Consider the following 16,425-nt stretch of genomic DNA (forward strand, 5'->3'; position numbering starts at 1 on the left):
CAAACACGAGCAGAAAAGACTAGCTCCTACTGTCTGACTTGTAGTATGACAAGTGGAAGTCAGAGAGCAGTCCTGAACTAAGAGGGGAGGGTCAAAATATGTAAATGAAGCTTGCTACAAGAGGTCTCATGAGATGGGATTGATTACCCACTTGTCCAGGAATAGAGTGGGATTGTATAAGAATGGCTATAATACCTGCAGCTGACAGAGCCTAGTTTTCCATTCCAGTTTCACTTTCAGGGGAGAGGGAAGGGGACAGCAACATGGGATTAAAGTGGGGTCATGCTTTAATCCCTCAAGTTGTCAGCTGCTCAATTAGAGCAATGTTTTATAACTTGAACATATCTGAAACAGGTCTAGATAAAATTGTCCTCCTTTTTAACCATGGACGTTTCTTCCCATTCAAAAATCCTTATTTGACTTCCTACTTTCGGGCCCTCCCTAGTCCCACCCAAAACACACCCACACTCCCTTGCTATTTGGATGAATTGCAGTGTAAAACATCCAAATTCTGACTTTCTAAAATCAGGATTTGGATGGTTTTAGCACATAGATGTTTTGGGGGGCATGTGAAAGTGTAAGGGGTTATCTTCCGCTAATGTTACCATTCCACCTCCATACTGTTGTTGGAGAAAAGAGGTTTCTTTCTCCTACATGTTCTTTTGTTTGGACTATTTAAAAAGTGAAGTAGGAAACAGAGATGGTGCTTTAAACCTGAGAGAACTGGGGAAATTGACTAAAAGATGAAGTTGCTGGACTGAATGTGATATGCTAACTGCTAAAGTATACAGGCTGCTGCACTAGATACCAGATACAAAAGTTAAAAGTATATCTTTGCCTTTCCTTTTGTCTATGAAGGAATAGGCTCAGGTAGATGTCTCAATAAAACATTTTGTTGCACCTTTTAAAGTGGTTTATGTGTGCTAATTTGGTAAATGTGCAGGGTTTCTGGAAAACCCAGCCAAGAATCTCTCACAGGGCATTTTAATATATTCATCTACTTGGAAAATGAGTTCATAGAGAGTCAAAAGCAGTTGAGATGTCAAGAACAACCATCACAAATATAGACTAGTGATGTAAACCATGATGCACTAAAGCCACTGTGGACAGAAGGGTCTCAGTACTATAGCATATTGAGAAACCTTACTGAAATGGATGAGCACATAGGCAGCAGAATGCTTTTTTGTTTGGGGGGGCCACAAGCTTAGCCCCAGACCCCGCCCCCATAATAATACTAATTGTAACACCATTTTTCCCATTCATTTTTCATACATACACACAATATAATCTTACTAACAATACATAATGGTTAACCACAAAATTAACCTATGCAAAGAACACTATCTGCCTCTTTTACAAAACCGTGCGGCAACAGCCCCGAAGCCCTTTAAATCTCTGTGGGCTTCGGGGCCTTTAGCGCAGGGAAGCCGCTAGCACGGCTTTGTAAAAGAGGCCGTATGTTTCTCAACATTCATTCCTACCAGAACTCCTGGCCTTGGTCACACATGCAGAACACAGATAACCCCTATGCAAATACAGGACCACAAACTAAAAGTACTAATATATACAAACAAAACCCTAAGATGCAAGATTTGGAGAAATAGAAACAAATGTATTTCTTCCTGAACAATGCAAAATATAGAAAGCAGATGTGATTTCTCACAACTGATACAATTCAATCACTAAATTGAAAATAAAATCATTTCCCCTACCTTTGTTGTCTGGTGATTTTGGTTTTCAAACCATATTTTCCAACCTCTGGCTGCACTTCCTTCTGTCTGTGCTCTTAACTATGTATACAGGGCCACCTTATCTATTTGTTGTTTTTCTCTCCTTCACTTTCTGCCATACATCTTTATCATTAACTTTTAACATTCAACTTTCTTCCATTTTTCTGCATTCTTCTCAAAATCTACTTTTCCACGCCTTCCTTTCCCATCTATCGATGTGTACCATCTCCTCCCTCTTTCTTCTCCCCTACTCCCATCTATCCATAAGAAGCATTTCTTCTTATCTCTTCCCTGACACACCCATCGTTGTGCACCATCTCCTCCCTCTGTCTCCCCTTCCCCTCCATCCCTATGCACCATCTCATCTCACTCCCATGGTCAGACATCTCTGTCTTCCCCCTTCCCCCTCATATGGTCTGGCATCTTTCTCCCCTCATTCCCATAGCCTGGAATCTCTCTCCTCTCCCATGGTCTGGCATCTCTTTCTCCTTCCCTCCCTCTTCCTGAGGTCTCTCTCTCCTCTCCTTTCTGCAGTCTGGCATCTCTCTCTCTCTCCTCCTTCCCTTCCATTCTGTGGTCTATCATCTCTCTTTCTCCTTCCCATTCCAGTGGTCTGAAATCTCTCCCTTCTTTGGGTCATCTCTCCTCCCTCCCAGTGAAATATTTCTCCCTTCCTCCTCTCCATCACTATAATATCTAACAATTCTCTCTCTTTCTACCTTTCCCCATATACATCATCTCTTTCCCTCTCATGCCACACACCTATGTCCAACAATTCTCTGTTCCTTTTCCCTCCCCCACTGGCAGCATTTATTTCTCTCCCTTCCCACTACTCTACCTGTGCAGCATCTCTATTTTGCTCCTTTCCTACCCCCCCAGCCCCTGCATTTCTCCTTCCCAACCGTCTCCCAGTACGTGCAGTATCTGTCTTTCCTAGCCGCCTGAGCATCTTTCCTCCCTGCCTTCCCAACTTCTGACCCCCTGCTCCCAGCCTCTCCCTGCCAGGCTCTACACCCAGCCGCCCCTCTTCCCTCCCCTGTTAGGCACTACACCTAGCCCTCTTCTCTCCCCTGTCAGGCTCTTCACCCAGCCCACTTCCTTCCCAATCTGTCAGGCTCTTCACCCAGCCCCCTTCCTTCTTTCCCTCCCTCCCTCCCCTGTCAGACTTTGCACCCAGCTCCCTTCCCTGTCAGGCTCTTCACCCAGCCTCCTTCCTTCTTTCCCTCCCTCCATCCCCTGTGAGACTCTACACCCAGCTCCCTTCCCTCCCAACCCCTGTCAGGCTCTTCAACTAGCCTCCTTCCTTCCCTCCCCTGTCAGGCTCTTCACCAAGCTCCTTTCCTGCCTTTCTTCCTTCCCTCCCCTGTCAGACTCTGAACCTAGCTCCCTTCCCTCCCAACCCCTGTCAGGCTCTTCCCCAGTCCCCTTCCTTCCTTCCCTCCCTCCCTCCCCCCTGTCAGACTCTGCACCCAACTCCTTTCCTTCCTAACCCCTGTCAGGCTCTTCATCCAGCTCCCTTCCTGCCTTTCTTCCCTCCTTTGTCAGACTCTGAACCCAGCTCCCTTCCTTCCCAATCCCTGTCAGGCTCTTCACCCAGTCCTCTTCCTTCCTTCCTTCCCTGAGAAATAACTGTTCGACAAATGACATATATGAACATCAAATAGCTAACATACAAGGAAGTGAAATACCAGCGGACATGATTTGGAATTCTTTTCAAGATTTAGAATGGAATAATTATATCAAATTATATAACAAGTACTCTAAATCACAGTTCTTCAACTGCTGGTCCGCGGACCGGTGTCGGTCCGCAAAAAAATCTTGCCGGTCCGCAAAGGATTCAGGACCCCGCCGCAGCAAAAGGTGCCAGCGTCAGCTGACGTGCAACTTCCTGTTGCTGTTGCTATGCTGGCACTCCTGCCTGCCACCTCCGACTCCTGCCACGTATGTCTCCGCACCCCCAGAAAAGCAGCGCAGGTTTGTGTACTTTTAACTTCAGCACACAGCTGCCCCTAGGCAGTATTTTAGCGCGGTTTCATGAGGCAGCCTCGGGGCCTTTGGTAGGCCGGCCCACATTGCATCATCGAAGCGGGCCGGCCTACCAAAGGCCCCGAGGCTACCTCATGAAACCGCGCTAAAATACTGCTTAGGGGCAGCTGTGTGCCGAAGTTAAAAGCACACAGAGCTGCTGCTAGCCTACTTACAGGGAACATTTTCTGGAGAGGGAAGGAGGGAAGGGAGAAGGGGTACTCCTGAACAAGGTAGGGGAAGAGGCTACTGCTGACAGGGGAGAAGGGAAAGGGAAGGATGAGAATTAATGTTAGATAAGGGGAGGAGGAAAGGGAGAAGGGGTACTCCTGGACAAGGGAGGGGAAGGGGCTACTTCTGGCAGGGGAGAAGGGAAAGGGAAGAGAGTTACTGTTGGATAAGGGGAGGAAGAAAGGGAGAAGGTACTGCTGGACAGGGGAGGAGGAACATTGGAAGGAAACAGCTGGCAGAGAGATTAGAGGAGGGGAAGGAGTCAGGATGGAATGGAGAGATCAGATGAGGGAAAGGGGAGAGAGAGAGGAATGACAAGGTAGAGAGAGATTGATGCTGGGAAGGGGGGTCAGATGAAAAATAAAGAAAGAGGGACAAAGATGCTAGATCTGGTGTAGGAGAGAGGGGCATAGAAAGAACGCAGATACCATATGGGAGGGGGAGGGGTAGAGGGCAGACAGTGGATGGAAAAGGCAGATGCTGGATTGAAGAGACAGAGGGCAGACGCTGGATGGAAGAGAGTGAAAAGACGATGAAAGCAGAAACCAGAGACGACAAAAGATAGAAAAAAATAATTTTATTTCTATCTTGTGATTAGAATATATCAGATTTAAAATATGTATCCTGCTAGAGCTAATGTTAGACATAACTGGGGAGTGCAAAGCCCAGGCAGTGCGTCTTTAGCTTCCAGCTGGCTTAGGGCTCTCTCTGACCAGGAGGCAATTGCCCTAGTTGCACTCCCCCTAACACCATTCCTGCCATGTGTGACTGCGGTATTCTGTTAGCATGATATTTGTGTAGCATTCTGTAATAATTTGGCTTATCCAGTTTTCTTGATAGTAGAGGGGATATATGTGAAGGGGAGGGGAGACGGGGGTTTTGTTGATCCTTGCCCTGTATTATTTATAAAATGACAATTGTACAGAATATTGTTTCTTTTTATACTTTAATAAAATATGTTCAATATAAAATCATAACTATTTGAGGCTTGTGCGGATGGGATCAGATGGTTAACGGGACCGAGCTCGCGGGGACAGGGCGGCAATGGGGTTTTTAAAAATTTCAGTCTTATTAGTTTGCCGGTCCACGAAATAATTATTTTATTTCCGCCGGTCCATAGGTGTAAAAAAGTTGAAGAACACTGCTCTATTTTTGCTGAATTATTTAACCGATAACTTAAAAAATGGAAAATTCCTCACTAATAATGGTCATATAATAATAATAATAATAATAATTTTATTCTTATATACCGCCAAAGCCATAGTAGTTCGAGGCAGTTTACAACAAAGAAGAGCTGGACAATCAGCGAATATAGGTACAATGTAAAGTCATTCACAAACAGGTGAGCAGGATACAGAGGTAATGCATAAGAGATCTTGGGAAACGAGAGATAAGGCATAAGAGGTCTTAGGTTACAAATCGGTTAAACAGGTTTGTTTTTACTAATTTTCTGAAATTTAGGTAGGATGAGGAGTGCGAGATAATATTACCCAGCCAATCGTTCAGTTGACCTGCTTGGAAGGCAAGTGTTCTGTTCAGGTATCTTTTGTAACGGCAGGCGTTTAGTGCTGGATGGTTAAACAGATGTACTCTGTGTGTGGATCTGGATTAACAATCTAAGTTAAAATGGGGAACCAAGTACATGGGGGCTGAACCAAGAATGGATTTGAAACAGAGACAGGCAAATTTAACCCCAATTCCAAAAAATCGTAAAGAATCATCAGCATTAGTAACCAACTATAGACCAGTAGCATCCATTCCATTTATTGTGAAAATCATGGAAGGATTGGAACATACCCAACTGATGGAATATCTTGATCAGTTCTCTCTTTTGCACGAAACTCAATCTGGTTTTAGACCTTTGTTTAGCACTGAAAGAGTAATTGTGGCTATCTTGGATAATTTGTGTTTCTTGTTTAGTAAGGGCCTTAATGCCCTGATCATACAATTTGACATGAGCTCTGCCTTTGACTTAGTGGACTGTGGGAAACTGTTACAATGCCTAGACGCAATTGGAATTAGAGGAGAGGTCTTAGACTGGTTTTGAGGTTTCTTTATGTCCTGCACCTATCAAGTACGTTTTAATTAAGCTCTCTCTGATACCTGTAGCAATCCATCTGGCGTACCGCAGGGGTCACCACTATCCCCATTGCTTTTCAATGTTTACATGTCTTCTTTAGGTGCGCAACTTTCCCAGATGGGGATAAAATTATTTAGTTATGCAAATGACTTTACAATCATTATCCCATTCGCTACCTCTTTCTCGGAAGCTACCCCTAAGGCAACAGAAGCACTAAATTTGATGGAGCAATGGATAAGTGAATTCCGATTAAAGCTTAACTCGGAAAAAACAAAATTCTTTGTAGCTTCATCACACCCGCTTGACACTAAATCATCACTGTGCATCAATAAACTCAGTTATCCTATTCAATCTACTATGAAGGTATTGGGCGTAACATTGGACCAGAACCTAACCATGAAAAACCAGGTGGACTCCTTGGTTAGAAAGGGTTTTTTCATACTCTGGAAGCTTCGGTCCATTAAAGCATATTTTGATGTTTCATCATTTAGAATTCTGGTACAGTCCCTTATACTGAGTCAACTTGATTACTGTAATATCGCCTATTTGGCACTTTCCCAGAAGAACATGCGGCGATTACAACTGGTACAAAATGCAGCGGTGAGGCTCATTTTTGGGTTGAAGAAGTTCAATCATGTAACACCTTCCTACCAACTTCTGCATTGGCTGCCGATGGAAGCACGTGTGAGGTTCAAATTTGGATGTTTTTGCTTTAAGGTACTATTCGGATTAGCCCCTAAATATATAACTGACCTTTTCTCTTTCACAACCAACAGACATAATAGAAGCTCACACTTGAATTTTGTTTCTCCACCGGTTAGAGGATGTAAATTTAAAAAAACATCATCAACATCTTCTCACACATCAGGCAGCATTATGGGGTAAAGACCTGGAACAACTGCTTATGCCTACTATTTATGGGGAATTTAGAAAAAGCCTAAAAACATATCTGTTCCTGAAGTATTTAGGTAACTGACTTGTATAATCTTAGTCCACAATATCTGATCTCTAGAGCTGTTTATCACTAGCCGTTAACTTTGTTAATTCTACTCAATCTGTAGCATCTTTTAATCATTGTAAACCACATAGAACTTCACGGTTCTGTGGTATATAAACTGTTATTATTATTAAAGCAGGGTTTCTCAACCTGTGATACACGTACCTAGGGGGTACATGGACCACCTTAGGGGTACACAGGCTGACCGCCCCTTGCCCGCTCCCTGCCTGCAACTGCAGGAAAGGAAGGGACAGATGTGTGCAGTAATTGCACGCTGCCAACCCACAAGCCTTCCCCCAATGTCAATTGCTGCTTGGCTGGTCAGAATTGACATCATGGGAAAGCTTATGGGCCGGCAGAGTGCAATTACTGCACACGTCTGTCCCTTCCTTTCATGCAGTTGTGTCAAGTGGCGGCGGTAGACTGAGTGAGAAGAGGAATTGGTAGCGGGTTGGCAGGTTTTGGCATGGCAGGGAGGGAGGCAGGCTGGCTTTAGCGCAGCAGGGAGGGAGGGAGGCAGGCAGGCTGGTGCAGGGAGGGAGGAAGGACAAAGGCTGGAAGGCAGTGAGGGGGAAGGGGCACGAAGTCGGGACATAGGAAGGAGGTTGGGAGGAAGGGGGCACTAACTTGGGCCATAGGAAGGAGGGACAGAGGGAGGGAATAGTAAGGGACAATTGTTGGTCCTAAGTGTGTGAGTGAGAGGGAAAGAGATGGTGCACATGGGGAAAAAGGAAGAGTAAAACTGGAGTGAGGTAGAGATGCATGGGGAATAGAAGGAAAAGAGGGAGAAATGTTAGATATGGTGGTGGAGAGGGAACAGAGGGATAGATTGAAGGGGATACAAAGGGAGGAATATTGGGCATAGTGATGGAGGGAGAGATGTGGCCTGTTGTTGGAGAGGGGTGATGGAGAAATGGGCAAGGGGCTGGTGGGCCGTGGTGAAAAATAATCTGGGGGATGAGAGAGGAAGAAAATTTGGACTCATGGAGGGGAATGGAATGAGATCTGGAGGAAAGGAAGCATGCAGGAGGCAGAAAGAAAGAAAGATTAGATGCACAGTCAGAAGGAAGTGCAATCAGAGACTCATGAAATCACCAGACAACAAAGGTAGGAAAAATGATTTTCTTTTCAATTTAGTAATCAAAATGTGTTAGTTTTGAGAATTTATATCTGCTGTCTATATTTTACACTATATTTGTCTATTTTTCTGTAGTAGTTACTGAGGTGACATTGCATATTTTAAAGTCATCTGCCTTGACATCAGTGAAACCCAAATATAAATAATTAACATTTTTTTCTGCGTACAGTGTGCTTTGTATTTTTTTAATTTTGTGGTTACTATTATGTATTAATAAGATTATATTGTGTGTATATGAAAAATGGATGGAAGAAATTGCATTACAATTAGTAATATTATTATGAGGTGGAGTCAGGGCAGAGTTTGCATGGGTCTGGGGCGGAGCTTATGTGGGGGTACTCAGTTGGTATTTTTTAGGCTTAGGGGGTACTTGGCTTGAAAAGGTTGAGAAACACTGGCCTAAAGGCTAGAACAGTAGGTGGAGAACCAGGGAAGTCAGAGTTCAAACCACACTGACACTCATCTTGGAGAAATCACTTAACCCTCTAATGTATCAGGTACAAAACTTAGATTGTAAATCCTCTGAGAACAGAAAAATACCTGAGGCACCCAAATGTAATCTTTCTTGTTGTACTTCACTCTGTACTTAGGAGGATCTAGAAGACTTATCAAACAGAAGCAGGCACAATAATATCCGCATCTTGGACTTTCCAGAAGGTACCGAAGGTAACAATATGCTTTCTTTTCTCACCATATGGATCCCTAAATTCCTGAATTTGGATTTCATGGTCCCACTTAAACTTGAGAGAGCATCGAGCACCATCAAAAATGCCCAGAAGAGCTAAACATCCTCAGCCTATCATTGTGACTCCTTAGATATCCCCACATCCTGCAGCTATTACTAGCTATGAAAAGAAAAACTTTATAGATTTCTCAAGGAAGAAGATTTTTATTGTTCCAGATCTTGCTACCTCAACAGCTTCTAAATGCAAGGAATTTCTGATCTTCAGACAGATCTTAAAGATATTGGTGCACAATATGGCCTATTGTACCCAGTAGTGCTGCCCAATTCACGATGTGAATCGGTTCACTGATTCACTTTGGGTGAATCGATTCGAATCGATTTAAAATCACAAAAAATCAGCTTCCCAATTCGGCTAACCCTCCCCCCTTGCCCCTAAAGCAGGAGCGGCAGTGCTGCTCTTGTTGGCCGGCCGCTGCTGCACCTGCTTTAGAAGGCGAGGGGGTGAGGGTCAATCGCGAAGTGCTGCTGTCCGGTACCTACCCCCCTGGCATCCGGTTCACCCCTGGCATCCGCTTCACCCCCCTTTGGCGTCTGGCTTCCCCACACCCATTTACTTTGAAGAACTTCCTGAACAGAAGATTGCGGCGTTAGCGATGTTTGCAAACAGCTTCGGAGCTGTTTCCTCTGCTGCGGTCCTGCCCCTCCTCTGATGTCAGAGGAGGGGTGGGACCACGGCAGAGGAAACAGCCCTGTAGCTGTTTGCAAACATCTCTAACACCGCGATCTTCTGTGCAGGATTCTCTTCAGAGGTATACGGGTGTGGGAAGGCCAGCGGGGAAGCCGGACACCAGTGGGAGGCCAGGGGGAACTCGCAGGCCTTCCAGGGAGGGTGAGTAGTCCTTCGGTATGGGGGTTGGGATAGGCCGTCAGGGGGGACAGGTAGGCATGCCTTTAGGGGGGAACAGGCAGGCAGGCCTTCAGGGGTGGGATGCAGGCCTTTAAGGGGGGGAAAAGCCTTCAAGGGGGAGACAAGCCTTCAATGGGGGGAGACAGGCCTTCAAGGGGGGGCAGGCCTTCAAGGGGGAAACAAGCCTTCAGGGGGGGACAGACCTTCAAGGGAGGGGGCCCTGGTGTAGAAGTACACGAAGGGAGGGAGGGAAGGGGGGTTCAAAGAGACGTGCATATGCTAGACTTTGGGGGGGAAGAAATAATGGGTCTAAAAAAGAGAAGAAGAGAGATGATGGACAATAGGATTTAGGGAGGGAAGGAACAGAAAGGGAGAGAAGTTGGACACAAGGGATGGTGTGGAGGGGGATAGAGATACTGGATAGGAGGATAATTGAGAAAAGAAAGGGAGAGATGGTGGACCCTGGATTAGTTGGGAAGGAGGGAGAGATGCTGGATGAAAAGATAGTTAAGAAAAGGTGGATCTGTGGAGGGAGACAAAAAAAAGGAAAGATGCCAGAGGTCAGAGATGGCAGGTGGATGGTTAGCACGGAGAAAGAAGGAGACCCTGGCAAGCAAGTTATCAGAAGACAACCAGAGCCTGGGACCAACAAGATTTGAATAATGACCAGACAACAAAAGGTAGGAAAAATAATTTTATTTTCTGTTTTGTGATTACAATTGTCAGATTTGAAATGTGTATTCTGCCAGAGCTGGTGTTAGACCGCAAACGTGAACTAGGATTTAACAGAGAAAGGAAAAGTATTTTTTGTTTGTTTATTTCGTTTAAAACCACAGCGCCAGTGTGGTTAGGAGAAGGCAAAGGGGGTTAAGAGGCTATAAAATAAACCCACCAGGATGTTTGAAAAAAACACCCAATTGAGAAGGAAAATCATATCGAATCGAATCGAAAAACCAATTCAATAGGCTGAATCTAATCAAATCGAATCAAAAATTTTTTCCTGACTTGGGCAGCAAAAGTACCCAGTTCACATGAAAGTTACCTACCATAATTTGACAGCAATATACACATATACTGCACTTCTTAAAACCTGGATCCAGCAAACTACCCCCTTCCCCTTTTACTAAACCATGAACATAAGAACATATGATTTGCCACTGCTGGGTCAGACCAGTGGTCCATCGCACCCAGCAGTCTGCTCACGTGGCGTCCCTTAGGTCAAAGACCAGTGCCCTATTTGAGTTTAGCCTTGCCTGTGTATGTTCTGTTCCAGCAGGAACTTATCCAACCTTTTCTTGAATCCCTGAAGGGTGCTTTTCCCTATAACAGCCTCTGGAAGAGCGTTCCAGATTTCTACCACTCTCTGGGTGAAGAAGAACTTCCTTACGTTTTAACGGAATCTAGTCCCTTTTAACTTTAGTGAGTGCCCTCTCGTTCTCTTCACCTTGGAAAGGGTGAACAGTCTCTCTTTCTCTACTAAGTCAATTCCCTTCAATATCTTGAATGTTTTGATCATGTCCCCTCTCAGTTTCCTCTTTTCAAGGGAAAAGAGGCCCAGTCTTTATTTGACTATGGTTAATCTTAACATTGCTAGTTGGAATGTGAATGGATTGAACCACCCTATTAAAAATAAAAAGTTTCTGATTATGTCATGCAAAAAAATATTGATATTGTACTACTTCAGGAAACCCACTTGAATCTTATAGATTGCAATAAATTCAAATTTCCATGGGCTAATGTACATATTCATTCTCCTGCCACTTCTAAAAAAAGAGGAGTTTCAATTATTTTCAAAAAAATCTATGAATCCTACCATTATGCAGCAAACTATTGATACGGAGGGTAGATGGGTTATAGTTATACTACAATTAGATTCATTTGTATTCTCAGTATTGAATGTATATGCTCCAAATATTGATGATTGTGATTTTAGGTCATCTATTAGAAACATCTTGTTAGAATATAGTCCTCATCCACTAATTATTGGAGGCAATTTAAATTAACCTTTGGATTTGATTCTAAGTAGACAATCTGCATATAATTTTTGACCTTCTAATATGTGGCACAACTTACATTCTATCATCAAGGACATTGGTCTTGTCGATCCCTGGAGGACAGTCAATCCTACTGGAAAGGATTTTACATTATATTCAGCTCCTCATCAATCCTATTCTAGAATTGACTTCTTCCTCACATCAAAATTGTTTATATCAAAGATCAATAATACTAAAATCTTCCCAATAACAATATCAGATCATGCACTTATTTCCATGGATGTTATAATTTCTCCTCAAAAGACAACTAGACAATAGAGGTTTAACTCTGCTTATCTTCCAGACCTGGACTTTATTACAAGAATCACAAATTTTATTCAATAATTTTTTCCAGAACAACAAAAGTTCATTTCCATCACCAAACACTATATGAGAAGCTTTCAAATCCTGTCTTAGAGGTGAAATGATCTGTTATGCTACTTGGAAAAGGAAGACTGAAAATGCTCAAATTAGAATCCGAGATATCTCAAACTTGAACAACTTCAAATTCAAACAATGGATAAATCTATCCTTCCAAGATCATTGAAATTGAAATACATATATAATTTTCAAGCTAGTAAAAGAGCTTGTCAAGATTTAATAATTTAAAGTAAGAGTACAAATGTATGTAATACATACAAATATGAGAGAATGAATGCAGAATGTTTGGGGTCAAGTGTTTCATTTAACAAAGTATGGAGTCCATTGGCTTTATTTGCTGCTTCACATTAATGGTTTATGTATTTTTCTTTAAGTTTTTCCTTACACATCCGAGGTGGGGGAGGGAAAGGTAATTGAAAAATTGATATTAATTTTTAATATCAATGTAATAAATAAAGTTGTCTTGTATTATTAATAATTGATAGATGGGTGGGTGGGTAAAATTATGGATCTATATACTAATTGTATAAAATGGTGTAATCACTGTAATATTTTTCTGTATTCAAACAAATGTACTACACTGTTGTAGTTTTTAAAATAATAAAATTTTTACAAAAAAATAAAAATAAAGCAAGAGTACAAGCATTAATATTAAAATATATATAAATTAAAACCTTGCAAGGTGGAGAGAAATCAGTACTTCCCATACATATGTAAAATCTGCTGCTGCACCATAACCTGTCACTTTTCTCTGAGTTGTTTTCTGATCATATGGTAGAAGAGCAATTATCTATTACTGTAATAAGCTATTTCTGGGCTGGATGGCTATTTCCTATTTCTGGGCTGGATGTTAGTGCTGCCTGTTTTCCGATTCAAATCGATTCACCGATTCACTTCGGGTGAATCAATTCAAATCGATTCATATATATATATATATATATATTTTATTTTATTTTATTTTTTTAAATCGGCCTGGCCGATTCGGGGCCCAACCCTCCTCCCAATTTCTTCAGGTCTCCTAAAGCAGGAGCGGCAGCACTGCCTGTTGCTGACCATACGCTGCCGCTCCTGCTTTAGGGGCGAGGGGGGTGGGTCAGTTGGGAAGTGTTGCAGTACGTCGGCTGTGGGTTTCCTGTTTGGTTTCATTTTTTTGCTAAGGGACCGAGCCTGCCTTAGAGCCGCCCATAGGAATTCATGCGCCGGGCTCAACGTTGAAGGAAAAACAACGGTAGTAGGCCCAGGAAGCGGGTGCATGATTCCCACCCCCTGTTGCAATAAACAATATGGAGGAACTGGTGGTGGAGGTTCGGGACCGAATGGAGCCTTTTACAAGGTATCAGAAATACGCCCACCATTTAGTTGTAGTGTTTTTTTTTTTTTTGGTTCCTGCTTTCCGGTGGCTGCTGCTCAGGTCCGTTTGCATTCTCGCATCGCTTAGCTTGAATCCACAAGAGGTCCTAGAAGCCAGGCACCCCCAGGAATCTGCACATGATGAGTTGTCAGAGGATGGCGGAGGAAAACCTTCAGAGCCCCTCTCCAAACCTTGTAAAATTCCTTCACTCCTTTTTAAGCGTGCACCATTCCACTTTCACTTTGCATGTACTGCTATTGTCGTTTGGAATAAGACTAGAGCAAGATTAATCACGGCAAAAGGGAACCTAGAAAAGGCACTTAGACCTGGTCATAGAAGTAAGGAAGGGTGGGGGCAATAATCTCTAGCTTTGCCACAATCATAAGGGGAGGGAGATGTATTATTTTCCATAATTTGGAACATAAGAAGTTGCTGTACTATCTGTCTAATTATACTGTCATTTCTTGAATTTTTCTGCATTCTGTTAAGAAGTGCTTTGCTTTCACTCTAGTAGCTCAGGTCTAGAAGTGTACTGGCCTGAATTGTAACATGACATGTTTCTGAGGTGGAGTTATTTTGTGTGTATTTCAGATGAACTGAGTCAGAAAGAATTTCTGAGGAAGAATTTACCAGACTGCTGAAGTACTGCCATTTGTTGCCTTTGTGTGATGGGATATCTAGATTTTAGCTGCACTGACTTTACCTATGAAATGTTAGCACTGCAAATCAGTAGCTATACTAGAAGTCCATTTTTTTTTTTTTTTTTGGGGGGGGGGGGAGAGGGAGTCAGTCAAGTAGAACAGCCTGCAGAGGATCGCAAGTGCTGTAGCGATCCTAGCAGGCTGTTGTGATTTGAATAAATGACCAGATAACAAAAGATAGAAAAAATAATTTTATTTTCTGTTTTGTGATTACAATATATCAGATTTGAAATGTGTATCCTGCCAGAGCTGGTGTTAGACTGCAAACTTGAGCTAGAATTAAACAGAGAGAGGAAGTCTTTTTTGTTTGTTTATTTTGTTTACACCATAGTGCCAGTGTGGGTAGGAGAGGGCAAAGGTGATGAAGAAGCTAAAGGGGTTGAAGAGGCTATAAAATAAACCCACCATGATATTTGAAAACAACAACACCCAATTGGACAGGAAAATCAAATCGAAAAATCGATTCGATAGGCTGAATCGAATCAATTTTTTTTTCCTGAATCGGGCAGCACTACTGGATGCCAAGATTTAGACTCCTGAGCTCAAATAGTTCTGTACCTGATACTGATTGCTGAGTCCATACTGGCAGTTCTGTTTCTGAGCACATGCAGTAAAATTCCATCCATAATTACAACCAAGTCCAATACAGTCTGGAGAACCAATAGGAACCGTGTCATTGAGGCTTCCTGAGGCATCCCGGATCACACAAGATCCTACAACAGAAAACATTGTGTTCAGTTTCAAATCCCACGCTGCTCCTTGTGACCCTGGGCAAGTCACTTAATACCCCATTGCCCCAGGTACATTAAATAGGGTGTGAGCCCACTGGAACAGATACGGAAAAATACTGGAATATTTGAATGTAAACTACTTAGGCATGCTAAAAATAAATAAACATGGCACAAGGTTCATGTTAGTGAAAAGAAAAAAAAAATGGAGCAGTACGTAGTAGTTTAATTGTCATCATTAGCAGCTTTACTTGGATGTGCTTTCTCTGCAGTTTTGCCTAGAAAATAAAAAGTTTCACCTTAATAGTCACTTTGCTTATATTTCTTTATACTCCTAGGCATGGTCAATAAATTAGAACAGAATCCTTTTAGGAAACCTGGAGTAATCATCCTATCCAAGAGGAGTAGACAATTTGCAGTCATTCTGGATAATTTACTTGGATTTTCATGATATCCCTCATGCTTATTAATCAATACTACTAACGGACGTATTCAAATACAAATCTTCCCCCTTTTTTTGTTTAACCACATAACATACATTTAGAAGAAGAGAAAAACTAATACATATATGGCTTGAACATTTTGTCAGTTGTTATTTAAGAGAGAACAAGATCTTATCATGAAAGCAGGAGTTTAATCCATGAAGCACCAGTTTGGCAAGGACATTTTAAATAAAAAACTGGACAATGTGGAACTGATTATCCAGGTTTTCGGGGCAACAAGGGCATTTGCCTGAGTTGTCTGTTGAAATAAACTAAACTAAACTAAACCTTAGGTTTGTATACCGCACCTTCTCCGCAATCGTAGAACTTGGCATGGTTTACAGGGTTGGGATAGAAAGGAACTCCAATGGAGGGTTATAGGATTAAGTGTAAAGAAGGTATAGAGGGGTTTAGGGTACCAGAGAGGGGGGAAGTGTTACATTTTTGAGCAAAGCCAAGTTTTCAGATGTTTACGGAAAAGTTGGAGGGAGCACGAATTTCGGAGCGGGGATGTAAGGTTATTCCAGAGCTCAGTGATTCTGTTCTGGTCCCGAGGTGTGCGGCTCTGCTTGTCGGCCGGTGGGGGCCGGCCGGCTATCCCTGGCCAACCGAGGCTCCTCGGCGCTTGGTATTTGTTATAAGTCAGAGGGTGGTATATTCAATATATTTATAATATTTATGAAAAAAGTAAGGTTGATTAATAAATTATTAATGTTGTGTGCATATATGTATTAGTTTTTCTCTTCTTCTAAATGTATGTTATGTGGTCATGCATATTAATGAGATATATTTGCATGCAAATCTATTTTACACAAATGCACCAGGGAACGGAGGCACAGCTAAGACTGAATGGGCCCCTTGCAGAAAAATTAAAATGGGCCCCTATAACACTCTGCTTCCCAACGTAGTGGAGGCCAGGGGTAAGTCACCTTCAGAGCTCCTTCAGGAACAGTAGG

The 16,425-nt window shown here is 42.7% G+C and overlaps 1 protein-coding gene across 5 annotated transcripts in view; it reads right to left on the reverse strand.

Annotated features, from left to right (window-relative positions):
- The window catches only part of SLC12A3 (solute carrier family 12 member 3), a 757,364-nt gene that overhangs the window by 434,812 nt on the left and 306,127 nt on the right, over nucleotides 1-16,425 (reverse strand). For all 5 annotated transcript variants that reach the window (XM_033941365.1, XM_033941364.1, XM_033941363.1 and 2 more), the window contains one exon: nucleotides 14,818-14,972. In XM_033941365.1, coding sequence (XP_033797256.1) covers nucleotides 14,818-14,972 — 155 coding nt within the window. The remainder of the gene's footprint in view (nucleotides 1-14,817; nucleotides 14,973-16,425) is intronic.

The sequence above is a fragment of the Geotrypetes seraphini genome, chromosome 4 (genome assembly GCF_902459505.1).
Source record: "Geotrypetes seraphini chromosome 4, aGeoSer1.1, whole genome shotgun sequence".
NCBI lineage: Eukaryota > Metazoa > Chordata > Amphibia > Gymnophiona > Dermophiidae > Geotrypetes > Geotrypetes seraphini.